The sequence below is a fragment of the Asterias rubens genome, chromosome 10 (genome assembly GCF_902459465.1).
Source record: "Asterias rubens chromosome 10, eAstRub1.3, whole genome shotgun sequence".
NCBI classification, from domain to species: Eukaryota; Metazoa; Echinodermata; class Asteroidea; order Forcipulatida; family Asteriidae; genus Asterias; species Asterias rubens.
Genome location: NC_047071.1, coordinates 13,258,427 through 13,284,723, shown reverse-complemented (window position 1 = coordinate 13,284,723; position 26,297 = coordinate 13,258,427). Strand labels below are relative to the sequence as shown.

The following is a 26,297-nucleotide window of genomic DNA, read 5'->3' as shown; positions in this document are numbered from 1 at the left end:
CACGTAAGTTTTTATTGCAATTCATTTTCATAGTAATTAAAACGTTAATATTTTGTTCCCCGTTTAAAACTTTTGTTCCCCTAGCCTTTGGTTCCTTTTTATAGTCTGTTCCCGTCTATTTCGTTTTACGCTTTTCACCCCTTTAGTATAATTATTTGCATATTGTGTTTGTTTAAGCAAACCATTATGTAATCATCTGTAATCCAGGTATGGCAAACCTTCATGTGGCCTTGGAGGTTCCTTCCTCCATGGAGGGACACATATCACATGCGTTGTTTCTTGGTGAGGTCACCATTATGGGACCATGTTATGCCCACGTATGTCTGCACGTACATACCTGGGGCCAATTTCATAGAGCTGCTTAAGCAAAAAATTTGCTTAAGCACGAAAATAGCTCGCTTATATTACACATGTTACTGGCCACAATTTCCTGCCATATACATTGCTTAAGACTAGTATTAAGCTGTTGTTTACTTAGCATTACAATTGAGTGGAGTCTTGGCCGTTAATCTGATTTTACTAAGCAAGGATTTTTTTGCTTAAGCGAAATTTTGTGCTTAAGCAGCTCTATGAAATTGGGCCCAGGCGTGATAGTAACTCGATCCACTTATGATAAAAAAATGTGACATTTTAACAATCTTACTCTATGATCTGACGTACACGTTCACGTATTGCTCCCGACTAGTGCAGCTAATTATTCGCGCCACGGAAATATAAGCGTGAGTAACATTACTAATGTGGATATTTACGATTTAGGGAACAATTCAGAGTGCTGAAAAAAAATCATCCGAAAAGACCCTTCGCTGAAACATTCTGCAAAGTTAATATTAATCAGTGCTAAACATATCCACCGGTCAGCCAACGGGTAACATCATGATGTTACACAATGTGTTGGACAAAGTCCAAAAAAAAAAAGCAATTTTACGCGATATGATGTTTCTATAGCTTTGCGGCGTTCACGGTTTGCTAATCCGACAAAATAAACAAAATCTTAACAAATAGACGATGACGTAAACTTGATATGCTAGATAAATCAACGTGGGGGTAATGTAGCCATGGAGTTAATTAACAATGCATTTATTGAATGTGACAATAGGGGCCTGGAACGACTAGTCAGTACTACGACTGCAGGCTTTTTTTTGCATTCCTTTGACCATTCGGATCAACACATTCATGATGGAGGCGAATTTGAGCAGCGTTCTCTTCCTAGCGTGTTGCTTCGTACGAGCCTTCGGTGACGATCCTTTCGTTACAACGAGCCAGGGTCGGATTTTGGGCACAACGATGCAATTCCGTCCAGAGGGACATCCGGAGTTTCACGGGGCCGTAGACGCCTACCTCGGTATACCGTACGCCGAGCCGCCCGTCGGTACGCTACGACTCAGACCGCCGGTAGCAAAGTCGTGGAGTGGCGAGCTACAAGCCACGAAGCTGGGAAACCCATGTCCGCAGTCAGAAGTTAACATAGGAAAAGTGTCATTAAATGGCAGCTTGGCTGAAGATTGTCTCGTGCTAGATGTATTCGTTCCGCAGCAAGTGGTAGGTAAACTTATGTGTTAAAGGCAGTGGACTCTATCGGTAATTACTCAAAATAATTGTTAACATAAAACCTTACTTGGTAACGAGTAATGGGGGACAGGTTGATAGTATAAAACATTGTGAGAAGCAGCTCCCTCTGAAGTAACATAGTTTTCGAGAAAGAAGCAATTATGTTTCACGAATTTGATTTCGAGACCTCAGAATTAGATTTTGAGGTCTCGAAATCAAGCATCTGAAAGCACACAACTTCGTGTGACAAGGATGTTTTTTCTTTCATTATTATCTCGCAACATCGACGACCAATTGAGCTGAAATTTTCACAGAAATGTTATGCATATGTTGAGATAGGCTCCTTGAGATACACCAAGTGAGAAGACTGGTCTTTGAAAATCACCAATAGTGTCCAGTGTCTTTAACTTATGTTGTTGCCATATCGCGAACTTGGATATAAGAAACACAAACCAGTGGAATTGCTTTTCTATCATCGTTTAGGTAGAGCTGGGTTGTTCAAAGACAGTGGACACTTTTGGTAAATGTCATACACAAGTCTTCTCACTTGGTGTATCTCAACATATGCATGAAACAACAAACCTGTGAAACTTTGAGCTCAATCGGTCGTAGAAGTTGCGAGATAATATAAACAGAAAAAACACTATTGTCACACGAAATTGTGTGCGTTTAGATGGTTGATTTCGAGACCTCAAGTTCTAAATTTGAGGTCTCGAAATCAAATTCGTGGAAAATTACTTCTTTCTCGAAAACTGCGTCACTTGAGAGGGAGCTGTTTCTCACAATGTTTTATACTATCAACCTCTCCCCATTACTCGTTACCAAGTAAGGTTTTATGCTAATAATTATTTTGAGTAATTACCAATAGTGTCCACTGCCTTTAAGCACAATCTGGGAAATCATGTCCTCGGTGTCGGTGTTCGTCCCATATCGGTGACGAGTACTCGAGGGTGGGACGTGCAGTATTATTAGTTCACGACCTAAAAGGAAAACCGTGAAAATTCGAGAAATATTTGTGTGCATCGTTATAATTCTACTTTTGAAACATCTTTATAACCATATGCTTTTCATAACAAATTGTTTCAAACGCTTTTCATGGACAAACTCGCCCGATCCAAGGCAACGTGTCCCTTCAGGATTGGTACACAGTTAAGATCGATCCTAACTCGTTGAGAGATCGGCCCCTGGTTTCTATAATAATCAAAATGTTCACAGTTTCGATGATACTCTTTACATAATAGACCTTTCTTTTGTTGATAAACAAACCGCCTTGGTTGGCATGGTCGGCCGAGTGTTAGTAAATCAATAAATCGTAAAAACAGATGTTTTAACAAAATTCAACATTTTCTGCGAACTTTCAATTTCATAAAAAATACCTCTCATAATTAGTTGTTTTATTTAAACAAAATCAACAAATTTGGTTCATTGTTACCAAAAAATATTGATCTTTTCTTGATTTGCACATTTTGGCTTTCCATAGTTTTCCAATCTAGGTTGGCAAAAACTCGGGCTGTGACGTTGCAAAAGAAAGGTCTATACTCCTAACATCATTTATTGGACATAAGGTCAATGTGAGACTTTGAAACTCTGGATGGCAGTTGACTTACCTGAAACTTCCATTGTTTGTTTAGATCTGAACATGCCCACATTACCGAGCACAAATAATTTTACCCGGTAAGTCTGCTGCCACCAAGCGTCCAAAAGTCTCTCATTGACGAGGTGTGAATTTGTGTTCCTTGCTCTATGGTTGTAACAAGTATAGTGCACCCAATGCTGTTACAATCCCCAAATTATACCCAAATATTATGTAGCCTTCTGATGCAGGTGTTCTTGTATTCATCCATGGTGGTGGTTACGTATTTGGTCAAGGGACCTTCATGGATTTACTCCCAACACCAACAGCGGTCATCGGTGACGTCATTGTTGTCACTATGAACTACCGACTTGGAGCTCTGGGATTTCTTTCGACGGGTAAGCCAAAAGAAGCTTTGGGTTGCGCATTAAAAGAACAATATTTTAGCCAAGTGTTGCAAGAGATTCTGTCACTTCTCCGGAGATTCCACATACCATACGCAAACTATGTATAGCGCCCTCTTTTGATTCATCCTCTTTCCGGCACTAGTTAATTTCCAATAATGGGGACAAAATCTCCGGCGGACAAAAACTACCTCGGACACCGGTTCATACTTTTCTGTGAATGCTTTATGCAAAGCGAATTAATGACCTCGATGAACGACATTTTTTCGCTGAAAATGTTTCGCAGAAGTTCAGCACAGCCGAATTCTTAGATGTTTGCTGCGAATGGCGTCAAAATTCGTTTCACTTTCGCATTCGCAAAACCAGGCTTTAGGCCTATTTGAAAATAATTACGATTTTTTCCCCACAAAATAACAAAAGAACCAAACTACGAAGGTCTCTACTCTTAAACAATTTGTAGTTTCGTTGATGAAGCTAATAGAAACTTTGAGTTGCCATGATATAAGAACCTTTATTGAGTATTGTGTCCCATCCCTTTATCATCTCGCGAACCACCATTTGAATACCCTTAAAGCCATTGTACACTTTCGGTAAACAGTATTGTCAAAGTCGTACACTTCGTGTATCACAACTTATGTACAAAATAACAAACCTGTGAAAATTTATGTTCAATCGGTCATCGGAGTCGGGAGAAAATAACGGGAAAACCTATTCTTGTTTCCGCGCGTTTCGCCGTGTCATGACATGTGTTTAAAATAAATCCGTAATTCTCGCTAACGAGAATTTATATTGTTTTAATGTTTTCTCAAAAAGTAAAGCGTTTCATGGAACAATAATTATTTCAAGAGAAGTCTTTCACCATTACCTTCTGTAAACCCTGTAAATTATTTGTAAATCTGTGACATTTTTTTTTCTGTACCGAAAGTGTATAATGGCTTTAACCCCTGGCAGGGTCCAAAACTAGGCTACTGCTTTGGTGGCGTGTAGAATGATACGTTGGATGTGGGATGGCGGAGGGACTCGACTAGTCGCACTTTATATAGTCGCGATAACGACACTAGTCACAAATGTCTGATTGCATTTAGTAAATTTTGTTGTCATGAATAGTGGTGAGCGACACAATATTGGTTCACCAAACTGGTTTAGTCGCGACTATTATTTATAGCAGTTGAAAAACGGTAGTCGCGACTCGACTAATGATTTAATAGTCACGACTACGACACTGGTCGCACTGGTGGCCCAGTCCTATGTGTCACGCCCAAATCAACAGGAAGCAAACACAAAGCAAATAGAAACATGTAATATATATAAGGATATTGTTTCTTTCAGATGATGACGTCATTCCTGGTAACTTTGGTTTGTTAGATCAACAGCTCGCTCTAAAATGGGTCAGAGACAATATCCAAGGTAATATATGATTAAAATCGTTTGCCGTTTGTGGTAATTTTACCAACTTATTTTTACTAGTGACGAACAACTTCTTGTGCTCTTAATTTTGATGATGTGTTCTTATTAAAACATGCCCATTGGCGTTAACTTCTGACGATTCCATTGCTTCGCGATGATCAACCAGTAACGCAATTCCAATGTGTCAATGTGTCTTTGTTTAGTTTCAATGTTTTGCCAATCGATTTATAACTAGATAGTTTTTATTTATTTATACATATTTCGATCCACTCGTGGATAAATTTACTGATATTATGAGTAACACTTGGAAAGGTAGTGAGTATACGGTGGCCCTATTGGTCTGTATTCGTTTGGTTTTGAAACCCTTCGAAAGTTTCAATCCTACATCAATGTTAAATCAAACTAATCAATGGTCGCATTTTTGTTTTGCTTTCATTTGTTATGTGAAAAATAAGCTTTCGGAGGTGACCCTGAGCGAGTTGCAATCTTTGGCGAGAGTGCCGGATCTGCTAGCGTGAATCTCCAAATGTTGTCCCCAGGAAGTGCAGGGTTGTTCCGCGGTGCCATCATGCAGGTTGGTGACGACACGGTCGATTGCTTTTTTGAGGAGTTTGAATTTTAAGATTAGAACACCTTATTGTTTTTTTGTTTTTTTCTGGGCTTTTTAAGATGTTCGGCCATCAAAAACCGTTATTGGGGTTTTTCTGGGGGTGGGGGTGGGGAGGGTTCCAGACGTACCTAGGTTGCAGCAGGCTTTACCCGGTAAATCGTTTGTTCTGGGCAGTGAGCATACTCAGAACTATACGTAAACTATGAGATTTTTATCTGGTAAGTCTGCTGCCACCTAGCGTTCTTAAAACATTCCTACCATGGGGTTGCCCCTCCCTTATTGTAACGGAATTATATAGTCTTTATCGTTACTTTTGTTTCCCCTTTTTTCAATCAAGAGCGGTGATGTGTTTTCCCCATGGGCAATTATTGAAGCTGCAAAGGCCCGGAAGGTCGCCTTCGCTCTCGGCAAACTACTCGGCTGCGAGCGAGACACATCTGAAGAGTTACTGGAGTGTCTACAGAAGGTTGAGGATATTGACTACATCATTAAAAGCCAACAAGAAGGGGTAAGTTTATTATAAGTGGAATAATACAGGAATTTGGCAACGTTCCTGACTGTTTAAATTCACGCATGGGATCAAAGTTCCTTTTGCAGTCCATCTCAATTCAGATACGGTGTGACAGGAGATTCTGATACCCACATCTCCCTCCCCAGAGATTCGGTCCCCCATAATGTTTAAGGCGAATTGTGTACACATTTCTTTTGATAGCGCCCTCTTTTGAAGCATCCCCCTACAGCCCACGATGGGACTGAATCTCCGTTTGACGGAGTTCCCCGGGGAAAGTAGCATATCCGTACAGATACGTTGGTTTCCTCAAAAACGGTGAGAACTACTCATACTTCTAGGACGTTAGGAGGCGGCAGACTTGTTTTCCAGATTTAAATGCATTGTTTTCGAAACTGTGAAAACAATGATCCACTTTCTTTCATCGTCCCAAAGGTGTTCTATCTTACGTCTCACCTCCAACATTGTGTCAAAGTTGTCCTAAATTTAACAAAATACGTTTTTTCATATGATTTCAGCTAGCTGAGGAGTTCGGAACTCAAAGTATTTTGCTGACGCCGGTTGTTGACGGTAACTTTCTCCCGGGCAAACCGGCTGAACTTTACGCAAAGGGCGCCATCGGCGATGCAGTGTCAATCATGGGTTCAAATGCCGATGAAGGAATGGGGTTCTTTATGATGATTTTTCCCAACAATACTGATGATGAGGCACCGTTTATCAACAGCACCACATACGATGCTCTCTATCCGGTGTTTGGATCGATGATTAGCATGGAGCCCATAGTGACAGATGCAGTCAAGTTGATATACACAGATCCAACTTGCACGGATGGACCTAGTTGCAACTACGTGGAGGCACTTTCGCAGATGGGCGGTGATTCTTTGTTCGTCTGCCCCGCCGACAAAACGGCAAGGGCTTACACACAAGCCGGGCGTAAGGTGTACCGCTATTTCATGACCCACGACTCAACTACGAAAATGATTGGCCCACCATGGTCAAAAGCTAATCACGGGGAAGACTTACCGTTTGTCTTCGGTCTTCCACTGGTACCTTCAGACGACTTCAAAACCACTGAAGACGAAGTTCGCATGTCGATCCAAACAATCAGATACTGGTCCAATTTGGCAAAGACTGGGTAAGTTAGCAATTTCAATATAGTTGGCAGTTGAAACATGGCTGATTATTTTCTTTTCTTTTTTGAAGTCCTTCAATTATTTGAACGAGATAACAAGTATCAGTGCTTCAATTGTTCCCAGTAATGTGCGCATGCTCAGAACTACGTAAACAATGACAAAAAAACCTGGTAGGTCTGCTGCCACTTTAGCATTCCTTACTCCCCTATTGATAGTTAACTCGTCTTTATTTCATGTTGTCTATTAACTTTTTTCAGCAATCCGAACCTGTCTTCTCTGGATGCTGAACTCACAGTCGAAGAGATAAAGACAGAGTGGCCGTTGTTCACCGTGGAGGGACTTGAGTACAAAGATCTGACACCAGACATGTTGAATGGGCGTGGCATCAAGGCCCGGGAGTGTCGCTTTTGGAACGAGTTCGTTCCTCAACTTATCAAAACAGCTGGTAAGTTGGGTATTTCAAGATACAATAGTAAATAGTTTTGAAAATGGTTCCATAGTGCATTAGTTTCCCGAGTAACGTTTGGAACTTAGAGTTAAAGTTGATGAAATCTTACGATAAAAACAATCAATGTGCTGTTTTCTAGAATTGTGGGAAAACTGTTTAGAACAGTTTATTTATCTTCTGATTTATCTTTGATTCTTTTCAGAGGATGCAAAGAAGTGCAAAGAGAGCAGCTCAAGATGGACCCAAGACGGCAGCTCCGACAGCGAGACGTGCACAAAAGACAAGTGTTCTGAGGTCCCAGAAGAATAGTTCACAACACAAGCCAATACGGAGTACTAACTTGTTGACGTTAGACTCATTGACTTTAGATACAAAACAAATCGGGTGGCATTTCCAAAGCTCCGTATCGATCGTTTTTGAAACGGCCAGTCCTTTTCAACCCAAAGCATACAATATTTTTGTTCAACCTTGAGGTAACACGATTATTTCGAGGGGACGAAGTAGTATTTCAATATTTTTTTTATCAATATTTTTTAGTATTCGCTCTATAGAGCCTCGACTTCAGTATGCATTGTGCTTAGTGAAAATGTTTGGTTGAAGGTGTCGAGGCTCTACGTGCAAAGGCTGACCGTACAAAGGGGAAAATGTGAAGACGATAAAACACCATTAATGTCCTGAATCGAGACTAATAATTGCAAGGTCAAGAGTAAGATACGCTGACCATGGAGGAATGAAATAGTTTTGGTAGGCATTGCTTCTACTGAAACCTATTAGCTTTACAGTTTTACACATAATTTCGTTTATGGAAGGTACCCATACAACAATATTCTTAAAGTCAGACTGAACAAGTTGTGTTGATTGGCCCAACCAGTGGTCTGCATTTGTTTTGTTGATATTATGCGCCGATAATAATCACAAAACGAACATGCTTGAAGAAGGGTTGAGCCAGTCAGGTTTGCGCCTTTTATCGGCTACTAATACAATAACCAGCGGCCCCCCGCATAACTTATTATTATCTCGGCAAATAATTCACTTTGCTCGTCCCCAGCACCTTGCTTTAACCAAATGCTCATTGGTTTGATATCTGTGCAAGCTGATTAGTCCATCCAGGTCCTGGATAGACTGGCCGCTGTGGGCCGAGCGAAATAATTCATTTTCTCCGTGCTCAACACAAAGATCACAAGAGGGCGCCATACAAGTGGGGACCAAGAACATTAGACATACGGTGGTTTGCATGGACAAGCCCGTCGAGCTATAAACAGTCCTCAAAAAATGAGCAATGTGTGCTTGGTGTACAGTCGTTATAAATAGACGGCATAGCTCATTATTGCTCATGATGAACACAAAAGGTCGTTATGGGAAAATAGTAATTGCTTTGTTTTCTATTTAATACGTTAACGCCGTCGCTTTGTATGTAGTCGTCCCATAGTGTATTATGTTTCATTTCATCTTTACATTGAGACAGCACGCTGCTAGAGGCTTGTGCCGTTATGCTTTATTATAATAACCATAACATAAGAAATATACAATTTGAATATCAGTTTGAGGCAGATACTTATTATTATGATAGTCAAAAACCAGTTATTCCACTTGGCGTATCGCAGCATTTGAAAAAATATCCAATGTGTGATTATTATTTTGTTAATAATGGTCAGCGAAGTTGCAAGAAAATAATGAAGAAACCAATCCGGTTGAATAGAAGTGTGCGTTTTTAGGTACCTGATAGCGGATTTTATGCTTTTCCAAGATTCAATTTTGTGTGTGTAAAATTACCCCTTTATTTAAAACTACACGTCACTTCAACCATGGTGTCAACAGTAGTCTCCAGTGTGATTCACCATGGACAATTTTACTGTAATCATTTCTTTTTTTAAGTCGAATTACAAAAAGGTATAGGTACAGTATACCCTTCCTTTTAAAAATAAGGATTCCTCTCCGAAGAGAACAGAAATTAATGTGAAATGATTGACATGTTTTTGAATCCCTCTCTCTTAAAACAAATTTAAAGGGAGTTGCTCTCCAAATGTTGTACATGTACAAACAATTTCAACAGCTAATTCTGAGTTCAGCTTTGATGGTTAATATTAATGTAATTTTTCCCTCGACTGGTCATCGAAGTTGCAAGAGAATAACAAAAGGAAAAACACCCTTGTTGCACAAAATGTGTGCTTTCAGATTCCTTATTAAATGGTTTCAGGCTTTAAGCCTGTTAATATTTGAGCGAGAAATTACCTCTGTCTCAAAAACAACGGTACTTCAGAGGGAGCCGTTTTACAGAAATGTTTTATACTATCAACAGCTCTCCAATGCTCGTTGAAGCAAGTTTTATACTAACAATCATTACGAGTAATTATCAATAGTGTCCAGTGCCTTTAATATTTGAATAAGGGTGCTTATGAACAGGAATTGAAAGAGAAAGAAAAATTAAAGTTACACTATGACGTCTGTGTGGTGTTTATTGAACCCTGATAGAGGATATTCCTTGTGAACGAACCATTTCCGCACCCCGTGATTAAACCAATGGCTCTTGTGGTAGTGGGAACGTACTCTTCCCCACCACAGCCAATGATGTATATCGACACCTTTATAGCCACCCAGTAATCCATTTACTAAGGTGATAAAGGAAGTTGCCATTCATGGAACAGGGACAACCACTCCAAAAGCTTCACACTTTTGCTTTCAAGTCGTCCCATCACTCCACCAAACCATACACATCTTCAATCCATTATTCCCAACAAATTTAAAAACATGTTTAACGTTCTGCCTTTGTAAAATGATTTTTTTTTTAAATTGCCACCCGTCACATTTTTAAAGACAACGGGTCGGTCTTTAAACAAATATGAGATCGCTAAAGTTTTTTTTTTTAATGACAAACACCCCCCCAGAAAAACAAAAAACAAAAAACTGTTGTTCATTAAAAGAAAAGAAAATAGAGAGAAAAAAAGGCCATCTCTGAAAGAAAGCGGATTGGGACGCTAAACATGTGTTTGGTTTTATTTGGCCTTAGGACTTGTCTCCCCCCCCCCTCCTCCACAGTATCGTCCGCGCCCCTTTGGTTCATCCTCTCCCATTGGCCAATTAAGTTAATTAGACCGTCTATAACAAAATAGTGACAAGTGGTTCATAGCAAAATTCCGGTTTGTAATTCTAATCTAATCTTCTAAAGGCATGGATCATTTTCTGAGACTCTGTTTTAGAAGGTGTCCATGGTCTGGAGGGGCCGTGAAGATTCCAGTGATTATTCGCCAAGGGAAGTGCCACATTAATGCAGATGTATTGAGATTGGTGGAGAAGTGTTTGTTTATTTTTGGGGATAAACTGTCCACTGCTTCTCACGTCAGTGACTTCAATCCCCCCGGTGATCGGATTTTGAGCTCGGGTGGAGTACGGGCGGAGGTGGCGCTGTTTCAATACTTACGCGGTGTGCGTAATAAACACAACATTAACTGACACACGCGGCATATAAAAGCATTATTGCGACCAGGTGAAAGTCAGCGAGTGGTTGTGTGACAATCCATGCCCGCAGAGTTCACCCGTTGGAAACTCCACACACGCTCTGCTACAACCCCACTGGGTTCGAGTTCTTCAGACACGTGAATTCTTCCAAAGAAAGTCAAAAGTTTTCGTGTGAAAATAATGGAGAGAAGTATAACTGCAGAAGTGCTTGAGCAGGGCCGGAGCAATGGAGTCGCAACACAGGCACGCATGTTCCCGGTAAGTACCCCAAAATAAAATGTTCTCTGTCGCTCTGCTGCACAGGCAGAGCTTAACAATAAACTCTAATAGCTACTGTGCGCCAATTATTTTGGAGTCTCACGATGTTGGGGGAAAAAAAGAAATCCACCACAAAAGATATGCGCTGAAGCACGGCCGTATGTATGATTTTGAAGCCATGTGTATCTATGTGTGAATGCTGTCTCGGAAAAGTAACTGTTAGTGTTACGGTAGATTGTACTTTCATCAAAAGCTTGAATGAATTGTTTAGCTTGACAGTTATTTTAAAGCTGGCAAGCTGCGCGAATTGACTTTCAGCCCTATAATGACTGAGACGCAACCCAGGCGTAGTGCAAGCAGAGCCTCATCAAAATACGGAAAGATTTCCACTTTTCACTAAGGTTAACCCCATTAGCAGAAGAATATCTTTTGAGCGTGGTGGTAGAAAACCTCCACGATTTGAATAGATACTCAACGACAGTGGACACTATTGGTAAGTACTCAAAATAATTATCAGCATAAAACCTCACTTGGTAACGGGGATGGGGTTGATAGTATAAAACATTGTGAGAAACGGCTCCCTCTGAAATGACATAGAAAGAAGTAATTTTCCATGAATTTGATTTCGAGACCTCAAGTTTAGAATTTGAGGTCTCGAAATCAAGCATCTGAAAGCACACAACTTCGTGTGACAAGGGTATTTTTTTATTTCATTCATATCTCGCAACTTCGACGACCAATTGAGCTCAAATGTTATTTTATGCGTATGTTGAGATACACCAAGTGAGAAGACTCGTCTTTGACATCTACCAATAGTGTCCACTGTCTTTAAAAAAGAAAATGACATTCAAGTTATCGAACCTGATGGTATCGGCGTTTTGATAAACTGAATACTATATACTTAAAATTTTAACTTTGCGCTAAAATGTATACCTCATTAACATTTTTATTGGTATTAAAAAGCAATTTTTTTGAGTGTATTCATTAATGCCGTGTTCTTCATTTATTTCTCGATTTTATATCATGGACAACTACACTTTATTGTAACGTACTTTTATTATTGAAAATTAATTTCATTTAAGTTTCATTTTAATTGATATCATTTTATGTTTTTGCATTTTTATTGTATCAATCGAAACTGACGATTTAAAATGCTGGTTGAATTTCCGTCTGATAATGCAAGTTTCACTTTTTGACATCTGTCTACTGTTTTTTTTTTTTTTTTTGCGGCACTTTGTTTTGGCAAAATAGTAGCAAACCTCTAGTGGGCCAATAGTGGTTTTGTTGCTGCACTATAGAACATCTTAGAACAGCTGCACACCATTGGGCCGGCATTAAACCGACGTCGGTCATAATATGCAAATTTCAAGGCAGGGTGTCAAAACTGTCCCACAAGATGGCTTAAGATTGTGAAGAAAAAAAAATGACGCAGTAATGTATTACTTTGTAGTGATTTGTTCGCTTAATAAAAACCCAAATTGTAGATGTTATTTGAGGGACCTTTTTTTTTTATAAATAATTATAATTGCAAAAATGTAATAATTTTGAATAATTGATGGTCAATATTACAACCATAGGTACAAATTCAACGGAAGTTGAACTACTGTGGCTGCTTAATGCGCCGTAGCACCTTGTTAACCCTTATAAGGTGCTAAATAATTGGGTCTCAGAATTCACCACTGCAATAACCTATCTTTCTGAAAGTTTGTATATACTCAGCGCCTTGAATACCTTGTTTGGTAGATACGTGCGCTATATAAGACTTCGATATTATTATTATTATTACAAATCCATCGGTGCTATTATACAGCATATAGTTAGAGCATTAGGCTGTAGGCTGTTTGTATTGAGCTGAAATGATCACAATGTTTGTTATTTTATGCAAATGTTTAGATTTCACCATGTGAGAAGACTGGTCTTTGAAAATCTTTACCAAATGACTGGTCTTTGACAATGTTACCAAATGTGTCCAGTGTCTATAAACCGAGTTTTGCGAGGGTCGTGGGTTCAAATCCCACCCGAGTAACATGCCTGGGATATATTTTTGTTTCACAGTACTCGGGAAAGTACTGAGTATACAGTGCTAACACACATCGGTGTATGGGTAAAACACGTTTTATTTTATTTTATATATTCTTTATCCCCGATGCAAATTTAACATCTCTTATAGTCTTTAAGCTTGTTCTGTGCGCACTGAATTCTAATAGTTTTTGAGTAGTAGATTGTGACATTTTGTGTAGCAATTTGCTCTGCAGCTGTCCAAGGGAATTCGTTCACTTATCTGTCAAAATCCTTTCGTTAGTGATGTGTTCCTTTCCATTGATACAAAAATGAGATCAAGTTAGCGCTAACAGATTTTTCTTAATTCTTTGAAGAGTACCTACCCACATATTTTGTTGTGGTTGAAACCCATCAAGATTGCACTATTAACTATGTTTCTATTCGCAATACTTTATTTTTACCTCATTACTCAAAAGTACAAAGAAAATGTACGATTGCTTTTCGTAACTTTTATTTTGTGTGGATTGTCACATCCAAAAGTTTGAAATAATTTTCGTCGTCAGAAACTAAAATGGTTGGCAATGATGACGAGCAGCATAAAGCCCAGCCTTCTCCTGAAGACGATCAGAGCATACTGATCGAAACGTCACGTTAAAACCATGGAGGCAGAACCATGTTGAAACCAACGGTTCTTTTCAGAACCACCTCAACTCTCATTAGAGATAGTCATTTACAGGGTGTTACCGCTAACCTTACTTTTATCGTATTTCCACCATGCAAAGTTTCAAATCCTACTCAATGATGGTTCGTTATGTGATCAGGTAAATTATTTTAAAATATATATTTTTTTAATTAGCAGAGGCTTATCTCACCTCTCATTTTATAATTGGTGACTTTTTGTTAATATAATGCTAATTGATTGCTGGCATGACTAAAGCCACAGAGACATTAATTAGTTTTCTTGTATGATTTGTACGTATGAATTTAATCTCGCTAGTTGAAGTTACACAATAAAAGAAAATTGATGGATTTAAGTTAATTAATGTTGGGTACAAAATGGATAAATTAGCATAAAGTGGATTGTGGATTAACTGCCATATATTGACTAATAACTTTTACCAGATTTTGGTGAAGTAATTGCGTTGTGGCTATTCATTTCACTGTCTATTGCTTGAAATAAAAAATGCGGGCAATTTTTACTTCACGTATATTTATGTGCGTTCTCAACGAAAAAGGTCTAGACATTGGTAACCAATTACTTGGGTTATTCTTGTTGATAGAATCTTATAAAATGCACCTTTTTCTCTTTTATTTATTAACGATTGCCGGTTTGAACTATCGAGTCCAAGATGTTTAAAAAAATACGGTGAAACGACCCCCCCATTTATTTATCTTGACTCTAATGACCGCTATACATGAATTGCTATAGACGCGTTCATGTTTTGTGTGAAATAAGAACACTGTGAAAATCTGGGCTTATAATGCTTTAGGTCATGAGAAAATTAGTACAGAAAAACTATTCAAAATTTTATACAGGAATGGGATAGAGCTGATAAGTTTAGTGGCAGACAGTGTTCATGTTTTTGTGTGAAATAAAAAAACTGTGAAAATTTGGGCTTATAATGCTTTACGTCAGGAGATAACTAATAGAGAAAAAAAACATGCACAATTTTATACAGGAATAGAAAAAGCTGACAAATTAAGAGCAGACAGTGTTCATGTTTGGCGTGAAATAACAAAGCTGTATAATTCTGGGCTAAATGCCTTATGTGAGTCAGGAGAGAATTAATAACACAAATATATTGCACAACTTTCAGCATATAAACACATTGAGCTTGCGTTTGGTTTTCAGACCTTTATTTATTATTTTTTGTGACTTCGATGACCAATTGAATAAAAATGTTCAGAGATTTTTTTTATTTTATGCAAATGGTGGGACGTACCAAGTGAGAATACAGCCGTCGATTTCACAAAGAGTTTAGGACTCGTCTTATCTCGAGTTAGGACGAGTAACTCGTCCTAACTTAGGATCAATCTTAAGGTCTGCATGCTACAGTGCACGGTTGGGACTCGTCCTAAGTCCTAAGATTAGTCTTAAGTTAGGAAGGGTTTTGTGAAATCGGCGGCTGGTCTTTGACACATACCAAACGAATGTGCCCAGTGCAGTGCACTTTTATCACAGACACCTTGACTGTACAACTGGTGACAGTCGAGTCTCAGACACATTTTTAAAAAGTTTCGATACAACTGTCTTTTCAGTGCACACTATGTGTCATCTCCTTTGTCAATTTGTTAGAATTGAACTTCATTTCACTGAACTCTCTCAATGTCATATTTGTCTTTCATTAATAACCCAAAATTCACAAATTTGTTTCGCAACATTTGTCAACACTTGGATGATTTATAAAAGAGCTTTATGACAAGGGCTGCACCAATAATTTTAACGAGTATAACTTGCAAAATGGTTTTGGGTGGTGGTTGAGGTGGGGGGACGCATTACACAACATTAGGTAGGCTATAAGTTTTCTAAAACAAATGATTATTTTTTTTTTTTTGGGGGGGGAATTCACTAAACTTATTTTGTATCGTATTATATAATATAATCCCTGGTCATACTCTCTTAGTGTAAAAGAGTGAAAACAAATTTGTTTTTTGAGTGGTCTTCCACTCTTGTAGATTGAAATTTGCATCTTTTTGAGTGATTTTCCACTCTGTCCTGGAGTGAAAACCCTCTAAAAGAATGAAATAACCTCCACTCTGAAGAGCCATATGAGGGACAGCTCGAAATGTTAAGAGTGGTGTTTTTCACTCTTTTACATTTAGGTACCGAAATGACACCATTGGTATTCCATGACTGTTCTTGAATCTGTCAAAAGAAGCACAATCCTCATGTTTGACCTGGTTTTGATTGATTTGACGGATTCGATTGATTCATGTGTTTTGATATTGGAAACCAAACCTTCCAACCCAACGCACCTGTTATAAGAAACCAATAAACCAATGTTCTGCAAATGCTATGCTGACATTCTTTGTGTATGTTATTAGGAAAAACCTATCGGTATCCCGCTGCTTCATAGCTCAGTTGGTAGAGATCTGCCAAGAGTGTCAGTGGTCTTGTGTTACAAATCCCAATGAGGACCATTTTCTTTCATCCCATGTATGATTGTTTCACTTGTATTATGACTAGGCACCACCAAATTTATTGTGTTTATTCCTTGGAAACTTTGCATCATAACCTATAAGTATCAGCGATACATAAGTATCTGCAATATTTAAGCATTTTCAAATTTGCTATGCACAATTTATGGACTGCTATGTACAAATTTGATTTTGATGTACAAACTTTGTTTCTAATAAATTTATAACAGTTTTGCTATGCAAACGTTTTGGACGAGACCGTTCCCTGAATTTGTGTAGTAAGAGTTGAACGTGTAATGTGTCTTTTTTGTTTGCATCCCACAGCCCAGACACCATCCATTCTACAGCCAGGCCATGATGTCAGCTCTATCCCTCGACCACGCAAGGCGACAAGAAATATTCCGTCGCCTCGAGATGATGAACGGCCTGGATGGGTACGACTCGGATGAGATGGACGGCGACCAGATCCGCGAGGACGACGACGATGACGAAGAGGCGACACAAGTCCGAGGCAGCAGGGAGATCGACCTCTCGATGGGCCACCGGAGTAAGATCCGTCTGTGCCCACACCCCGTGTTCACCCCGAGACACCGCAAGACCACACCGCCCCCTTTAAATAACGGTAGCCCGAGTCGGTATGAGCCTCGCAGCAACGATGAACGAAGGAACTCACTGTCCCCTGTTTCAATGGTCAGAGACTTGTCCTCAAGGAGTGAGAACTCCACCGAGAAACCCTCAGCCACGTCCCCTGTAAGGTCCACCAGCGAGAGGTGTAACAGTGAGGGGTACGCTTTCGAGAGGAGGAGCCTCTCATCCGACGAGGAACTGAACTCTGGTAGCAATAACCTGCCCGAGGACTACTCAATGAAACTGGAGAAGCCCACCAAGGAGGGGTCCATGTTTTCCGAGGACGAGAGCGAATTCCCTCAGGAAACCAAGCCGCCCGTGTCGCCTTCATTGTTCAAAGAGTCGACGAAGTTGGAGAGGGGAGGACAGTCGGAGTGGACATTTGAAGAGCAATTTAAGCAGGTAAAAACAAATTGTTTTCATTATTTTGAAAAGGGTACTGTCTTGTTTTCCCCCCAAAATAAACCAACGTCTTTAAACTCTTTACTGATGAGCTCAATATTGTTCTTTTCATTATGCTCATTCATGATACATCTTCAATGGGTGATCAAAGACAAAGGCCGTCCATTGTTTGCAATCAAATTCTATAAGTCACAAAGTCGGTACCATCCGATGTAGTGTTTTGAATGGTAGATAAACCATACGAGCCTGCAACATGTCATGTGCTGTACATTGTACATTATACACACAAAATAGTTCTTTGCTCAGTTGTGCCACCGTACACTAACCCAAACAGCGTTTTCAAAGGATCGGTGAACCAACTGCAAAATGTTACCAAGAGTTAATCGAGCAGTCGTTAAAGGCAGTGGACACTATTGGTAATTGTCAAAGACTACTAGCCTTCACAGTTGGTGTATCTCAACATATGCATAATATAACAAACCTGTGAAAATTTGAGCTCAATCGGTCATCGAAGTTGCGAGATAATGAAAGAAAAAACACCCTTGTCACACGATGTTGTGTGTGTTTAGATGGTTGATTTCGAGACCTCAAGTTCTTAATCTGAGGTCTCGAAATCAAATTCGTAGAAAAATTCATTCTTTCTCGAAAACTATGGCACTTCAGAGTGAACCGTTTCTCACAATGTTTTATATTATCAACCTCTCCCCATTACTCGTTACCAAGTAAGGTTTTATGCTAATAATTATTTTGAGTATTTACCAATAGTGTCCACTGCCTTTAAGGTTGTCAGTGCTCTGCTGTTTAGAATCGCTGATGACCTTGTTGTATGGTTATGCGTTAATGGACTAAAAACACATGCATTGAATTGTGATTCAATTCAGTAATACGCCTACGGCAGAATTCCGCGCTAATAATAAGTGTATAATAAATTACACCCTTGTCGCCGAATTACCAAATTTGGTTGAGCGTGTTTTTATAAGACAACGACAATACCTTAACATTTATAAAAAGTGAGGTGAGGCAGTGCGGCCAAGCCAGCCGGAACAAACTGGGGCAAACCCCTTCTCTGTTACGAGAAGTGCTCTGGGTTCCCTTACGTGTAATACACAACACACAGGACCAATGGCTTTGCGTCCAATCCACAGGACGAAGCAATCATAAGCACATGCTTAAGGACATCAAGACCGGGTAAGGAGTGCTATGTTATGGCCTAAACTGTGTGAGGGTTTCGCCCACCGAATCGATCTAAAGCGATTCCCGCCAACGGTTTCTAAAGACGTATAAAACCAGAACTCTGGTAAACACTAAACCATGGTACGTTGGTATTTATTTCCATGTTTTGCTCCCTAGTGCACTCAGAATGCTTGACTGACTGCAGCTTTATTGACAGTTTAAAAGATTGTTTTAAAACGAACATTTCACACGAAAAACTTGGAGACAAAACCCTGTGTACAACTTTTGGGGGCGAAGTACTTCTCATAAAAAGTTCCATGGTTCCTATCAAGTTTACTTCAATAGATTGTCTTTATACCCACACTATCAAAAATTACCTATTAAAAAAGTAGTCAGTTTCCTTTGTGGTTTATATGACTTAAAATGTCATGCCCTCACTTAAAAAATGAGAGAGAATATATTCAAAAAGTTCAGCTCCGTAAACATTGACTGTAACTGAAGAGGTGGCTACTGTTTGCTGTTACGCAAAGAATAAACTGTTGTCATGTTTGCTTAGTCAGGTGTTTCAGAAGCTAGTGTCATTTGTTTAGCTCTGACATACTGGAGAAAAAAAACTTTCTTTGTCAATATGGGAATAGATTAACTGCAGCGGACCGCAGAATAGTCAGCCAGCCGCTGATTAAAGTTATACACCAGTGCTCGCTTGATTCAGGGTGCTTGAATGGGTGCTTGAATGGTGTACGTGTCCTTTCCGTAGTAACAACCTCCCTGTATCCCTCCCTACGACTTACCCGTTCACCCCTCCACCATCAGTAACAACACACCCCTCCCATAATGGTGATCATGTCATGTGATGTTTCGTAATGAGTGGTTCTTCTCCCTGCACCCCAATGGGCAGGATTCCAACATATTCCGTTATTTACTTGTGATGACCACACCCTCCCTCTCCCTCCGGTTTACCCGTTCACCCCTCCGACACCATCAGAAACAACACACCCCTCCCAATATGCGCTCTGATGATCGCCTTAATAATGTGAGGTTTCGTAGTAAGTGCTTCTTTTCCCTGCACCCCAATGGGCAGGATTCCAACATACTCCGTTATTAACTTAATGACTACACCCCTCCCTCCCTCCGATTTACCCGTTCACCCCTCCACCCCTCCGCCATCAGTTCATTCCTTAACAACACACCCCTCCCAATCACTACACCCTGACCACCACCACAATAATGTGATGTTTCGTAATGAGTGCTTCTTTTCCCTGAATCCCAATTGGTAGGACACCAACATATTCCGTTATTAACTTGTGAAAAACGCCCATGGGGCCAGACCAAAGGGTGGGCACAACATTGGTAGGTTTATGGAGTGTATTTGAAAAAAAAAATGTGCATTGTGTGAGTGGGTGTTAGCGCACTGACACACTTTATACCTCTTTTGCATCCCCGTGGGGTGCACCACACTAAATATACTCCCAAAGTAGCCAATGTTAAATCATGAAGGAATAAATTTATTCCTCCATGGTTAAATGTACCAACTATAAACACCAATATTTCAAGTATCCCAGCCTTATAAATACCTATCAAATCGGCTCTATTTTGTTTTAGACCACTACACTTCTTTTCAGTTTTTGGTAGGTCAGCCGTTTGGAAGTTTTACTAATTACCATTGTGCCACTCATTCAAGAAACGTTTGACTTAGAAAAAATTTATTAAAAAAAAACACCCCAAAACAACAGAAAATCCACCCACACACAAAATCCTCTCAAATATTGCATATTTTTTAATTGCATAGTTTTTAATTTTCTGTCAAATCCAAAACAAGTGTAGAGTATCATCTAAAAAAAAAGGTTTCAACTAGAATATAAAGGAAAAAAAAATATAAAAAAATCCACCCACACGCAAAAATCTTTTAATGTGCTTCTTAAATTGCATGAGTTTTAATTTCCTGTCAAATAATCCAAAACAAGTATAATATTAAAAGCTACCTAAGCGCCAGCCAAGAAAGGTAAAATAAAATCCCTGTGTTGATCATTGGGTTGCATTAAGCCTAAAAAAAAGAAGGGGAAAAAAAACTCCTGAAAAGGCTGCCTACCCAGACAGTGTTCAGCTTTGTCCCCGACATTAATGATTAAGTCCCCATTGTCCCCGAACATGTAGCGTCACAATAAGGACAATGTCTCCTAAGCCTTGATCCCCCTTCTATCAAAAAATTACCAACAGGGGGGTGCTAAAAAGAGAAACTGTAGAGGCACTGGGATCAATAGGGATTACATCGGTTGTATCGTCTTAATTCAATGGTGTCCTTTATGGTGAAGCAATCGCCCATCTGCTCCTGAGCATGTAACATTCTGGCAGGTACATGTAGTCCAATTGTCATCTTATTTAAAAAAGGGGTCGATTGGGGAGCGACGTTAGTTTAATTGTTGGAGTGGTTTTGGGACGATGGAGGTTTGAAAGATGGGTGATGATTCTTTCGCCTCTATGATTGATTGAATAAATAATGATATGTCGTATTGGTTGCGCCATTAATCCGTATAAGGGATTAACGGAAAGTCTGTTTGTATGGTCGGGTATTGAATGTAATTTTGTGTACGTCCCGGCGATAGCCTGTGGTGGATTTCACAAAGAGTTAAGACTAGTCTTATCTCGAGTTACTAGGGCTAACTTAGGACTAGCTGTACATTTTTGATATCTCTTAGGACTAGTCCTAAGTTACGGACTAGTCCTTACTCTTTGTGAAATGTTATAATCAAGAAAGGAAAATCTCTTCATTTTTAAAACTGCAGGGCCAAACTAAAAAGCATACCAAGTAATGTACACATTGCTTATGATTGTGTTCACCAATTGCTTGTCTCCCCCCACTCCTACACGTATGTCATGTTGAAACCACACGTACACTGCGCAGAACAGTAGAGTGCCCTTTCCAAGTTTGTATGCCAAGATTTAAACAGTGCTTGCTACTCTTGTTTCACTTTCTATATTATAAAAGTAAAATACAAAAAAATCAGTGGTCTATAGTGGTCACCACGTATTTCAGCAATGGCGCACCAACAATTAATTTCATTAAAATTATTCCATTAAGAATGACATGATTAAATACTAACTGAATTGGAAAGCTAATTTTTCCCCTCACCGTGGAGTCTTTGAAGTAACGGTATATTGCTCTGCAGTTGATTGATCAACTTTAATAAATAATGATAGATGATTGAATAAATAATGATTTGATTGAATAAATAATGATTTACACCGAACCCTCAAAACTTCTCACGGTGGGAGAAATTTTATTTTAAATGGATCGGTTGGAAAGCGGACCTTTTTTTCACTAAAGTGTGTTTATTCAAATCGTTTTTTTCGTCTTCATAAGACCACTGTTAGTTGTGCTTGTCATTTCAATTTGTTTATTTATTGTTTATCAAAATAAAAAACAAATTGACAGTGATACCCATTTTTTTCTAAAATAAATCACGAAATCTTGTAAGACAAACGTGTATATATGTATAGAAACAAATATATTTTTTAATATTATTTATCAAATATATTGTTGTTGTTAATTATTCATTATTTATTTTCAAGAGAAGTCGTGCAAAACGGCATGCAATTCTAAGTGAAATTTACATAGTATACGCAAATGAGTTTGATAGATTCTGTGGAATCTTACTTCCGGTAATGCAGGTGTGACATTGCGGATCACATGTTTTCTTGAACAAATATATTATTTGTTTTCCTTGAATATTGTTTTAGTTCCCTGTTCATATAATGAAGGGGTTCCTTAAAATGTTTGTATTGAAGTTGCAAAGTATCTGCAAAAACAAAAGACGGAGACAGAGACAAACAAGTTATTTGAATCATTCCCTGCATTAAAAGGTCGGTCCCCCCTTCAATCCACTGTCAAGGCGTACAAATAAAGAAGAACAATTATCTAAGAAGTCTTAAACTCCCTTGCCCCTTTCAACCCATAAGACGTGTGTTTCCTCAGTAAGACTCGATCCTGATTTTATCTGCGAGAAACACCTTTTGTTTTCTTGCCTCTCGTTTCCTGTCAGGCGGTTTCCCCTCCTCCAGTCTTAATTACCCCCAAGGCTAAATGAGTTGTTCCGTCCCCCAACCAAAGTATGATTATCAAAAAATATGGCGCCCGATAAATTCTGGACATCCTTTGTTATTAAACGATCCTGAATTTTTGATTTCCTCCGTGCGAGAAAGACGTAATTTGTTTTGATGTTGGCTGTTTGGGGTTTTCTCTTATGATGGGCTCGGCTTAAGGGAGGGTTTGGGAGGTAATATTAATAAGGCCGTGATAGGCTTTTGGTAATCCCAGAGGAAATTATTGATCAAAGGACAAAAAAAATCCCAAACTAATATGAAAGTTTGAGATGATTCTTGACTTCCCCTTAGCGATTTGTGGGTTGTAGGGGGCCCTCAAAACTTTAGGGAAGAAGACTTAAGAGAAGATTCAACTAGGGCAGGGGAGTTTAGGAAACTCTGGTTGGAATTTCGTTTAGAATTTGAAGAAGTAAAACATGGGTATATTATAGCCCCTTTCACACGAGAGTAATTTAGCGTGGGTCCCTTGCTAAAATGTAGCAAGTGAGAATACTGGTCTTTGACAATTACCAACGGTGTTCAGAGCCTCCAGAGCCAATCAATTCATTTGGATAGAGCTAGGGCATAAATTGATGTGTGCCACACCTTTTTAGAAAATAAAAATACTCGGGTGATTGAAAGAGAAAACCGACGGAAATTGCTTGTAAAGTTGTGCAAAAACACTGGCGAGACTTCTTAAAACAAAAAAAAGTAAAAAAAAGGTTGACAGTTTCCACAAGTTTGTTTTGGCCCTTATAAAGTTATATTTATTTATTGATTGACTGTACCGTTGGCGGTTCGGGAGGCCGGGGGGGGGGGGGGGGGGGGGGGGGTGATTTCCCTCTTTGGGGGTTTGCCCTGTGGAACAGCATCAGGTTTTGGGGCATGAGGTGTACCCTTTATTTGATTGATTGTGCCGACGAATTCGAATTGAAATAGGGGGAGTGAATAACATGTAGTGGTGTGTTGATGTGCACCATTTCGTAAGGTGTTACAGACATTTTTGTTGGGTACTGTTCTTGGATTAGGCTTGCTCGTTGGTACTTGGGTTAGCTTGTAGCCCCTTCGTGGTCATGCGGAGGTTTTTGGAGGATCGAAGTGTGTGCAGTACTGTGTGGAGATCTCTGATGAGGCTTGTTCGTTTCTACTTGGGGTGGCTTGTAGCTCTAGGGGAGGGGGGGGGGGGGGGTAAGGTGTCACGAGGGTTCTGAAGGATTGAACTTTCTGCACTTCACGTTTACATGGAGCTACAGTTCTCTTTTGGAATCAGATCTATTATAAACAAATAGATAAAAAGGACTCCTAAACCCAGAAGAAGTAATGGTGTGAAAACAACAGATTTTCATTCTAGCGTTTGGTTCCGTAGGGCCATAAACAAGTGTTGATTAAATATTATATAATTTATTCACGAAGCAAGTGGCCGAAGACCCCCCCCACACACACACACACCTTCACGTACGTGAGATATTGTAACTATTATTTACCAAAGATGACTACAAACCGTTTTTCATAATTGATCATACAGCAATGCCCACGGTGTGAATAGTGTCACACTTACAGGTGCACCGATTAAAAATTGATTCGAGGCTTGGAATAATTGAAAAATTGATAACAAATAACATAATTATATACATCAGAAGGAATACAAAACGGAAACCGCAACTGGGATTGAAAGGTGCTTTAATACATGAAATGTTTAAACTGGAATATTTTGACAGTAGTGGCAAAATTTGCTCTAGTATCAAACACGATCGGTCCACTGTCAAAGTGTGCACAAATCAAAAAGGTTTCCAAAAGAGGCAGAGAAAACCCTATGCCTTAATGCAGTTTCCTATTGCTTTTCGTGATTAAATTCAAGCATTCAGCTCATGTGGAGGGGGGGGGGGGCAATTTCATAAAGCTGTTAAGAAGAAAGTGGGCACCAGCAACAAGTTTAGCACGAGTTTTCGCTGTGCTAAGGAAGTTTTGTTTATGTCAATGCTTTATGAAATTGGGCACAGGTATTTAGATGAGTGATGCGGTGGTCTAGATGGGCGGGGATTGTTGATGGAGGGGGGGGGGGGTCGTGAGATATGTTTATAATTTTTTGTATAGTCGTAAAGAAAAGACGTTCTCTATTATAAAATAATCTCCCCACCCCTCCCCAATCAAGCCAGCATTTTCTATCTCCGCCCCCTCCAAAGAATTTGTATGGGTGCACATCTGGAACACGAAGGTCAGACCATGTCAGACTTGCTAATTATTCCAAGGCCAGCTTTGAATGCTGTAACATTTTTTGAATGTGACAAGCTGACAAGATGACAACAACGTGACCAGTTTCATACCACAGACTGTTTATGCCACCATTTTGAGCGTTGCTATGGGAACGTCACAGACGTACATGATTTGATAGCGACTTCCCGGGAATCTGAAGTAAAAACAGTCTGTGTACAGAGTGAAGCTACATTTCAGCTGCATGCTAAATATGTGTCCATGTTTGCTAAATAAATGTAGAATTATGATTTAAATCATTGATTTTGAATTTGTTGTTCAAAACGGGACACAACAAGGTGGATGTAGTGTTTTTTTGGATCGAAGTTTAAGCCCTTGACATATAACATTAACTTGTCATAAGGGCACCAGATACCTTTGGTAATACTGTCAAAGGCCAGGCCTCTCACTTGGTGTATCCCAACATATGCATAAAATAACAAATCTGTGAAAATGTTGACTCAATTTTGTCATCGAAGTTGGTAGAGAATAATGAAAGAAAAAACACACTTGTTGCAATGTGTGCTTTAAGATATCTAACAATGATTCATGCCTGAAATGTATACCTCTTTCTAAAACACTCACATTACTTCTGCATACAATGTTTTATACTATCAAAAGCTTTTCATTGCTCGTTTACCAAGTATTTTGTTATGCCAACAATTATTCTGAGTAATTACCAAAAAGGTGCCGAGTGCCTTTTAGAATGACCATTGCAGTGTTGTATACATGGCTTCGCAGGTTATAAACGAAATCTTAATAAACAACAAGAGACCTGATTCTGAGGTGAATGCCCTGGCGCTATTAATTGTCCCTGACTCGCTATTAATTAACACGATCACAACTCTCAAATGGAGCTAATTAGCTCTGCCTGTTTGTGACAAATTAAACTTTGATCAAATGTAATATCACCACATTGGACGGCATCACTCGAGTTGAATGGACGCACAGCCACTGCTCTCATTAACAATTACAAGACGGACGTTGTGCTTGTGACACTTTGCGATTCCTAGTAATGCGTGGTGATAACGAGATATTGCAATGTTCATTGTTTATTAACGGTAACCAGGAATTCGTTGAACGATTTCAGCTAGCAATTTATTCCATAGCAAAATACTAGACTGAACTTGTTTTGTGAAAACAGGATACTAATTATTGAGCAAATTAAGATTTTTGAGTTAATAGCAACTGATACATTCACGTTAAGAAGTGTCAATGCACTTTCCATGTCTGATGCTTTATAAATAATGTTGCATACATAACCCTCTCAAATATTACTGT

General features: G+C 39.3%; 2 protein-coding genes across 2 annotated transcripts in view; both read left to right on the top strand.

The window, feature by feature from the left end:
• The first annotated feature begins 1,170 nt into the window (after positions 1-1,170).
• LOC117295765 (cholinesterase 2-like) lies at positions 1,171-9,107 on the top strand. Its single transcript, XM_033778505.1, has 8 exons — positions 1,171-1,539; positions 3,360-3,519; positions 4,855-4,932; positions 5,388-5,506; positions 5,880-6,050; positions 6,569-7,185; positions 7,441-7,628; positions 7,834-9,107. Exons 1-8 carry the CDS (start codon positions 1,174-1,176, stop codon positions 7,938-7,940), a joined length of 1,806 nt encoding a protein of 601 aa, XP_033634396.1. The 5' UTR covers positions 1,171-1,173; the 3' UTR covers positions 7,941-9,107.
• Positions 9,108-11,121: 2,014 nt separating this feature from the next.
• Positions 11,122-26,297, top strand: part of LOC117295815 (protein dead ringer homolog) — a 41,492-nt gene continuing 26,316 nt past the window's right edge. The window contains exons 1-2 of the mRNA XM_033778577.1: positions 11,122-11,345; positions 16,809-17,513. Of these exons, the coding sequence (XP_033634468.1) occupies positions 11,268-11,345; positions 16,809-17,513 (783 nt within the window). The 5' untranslated portion in view covers positions 11,122-11,267. The remainder of the gene's footprint in view (positions 11,346-16,808; positions 17,514-26,297) is intronic.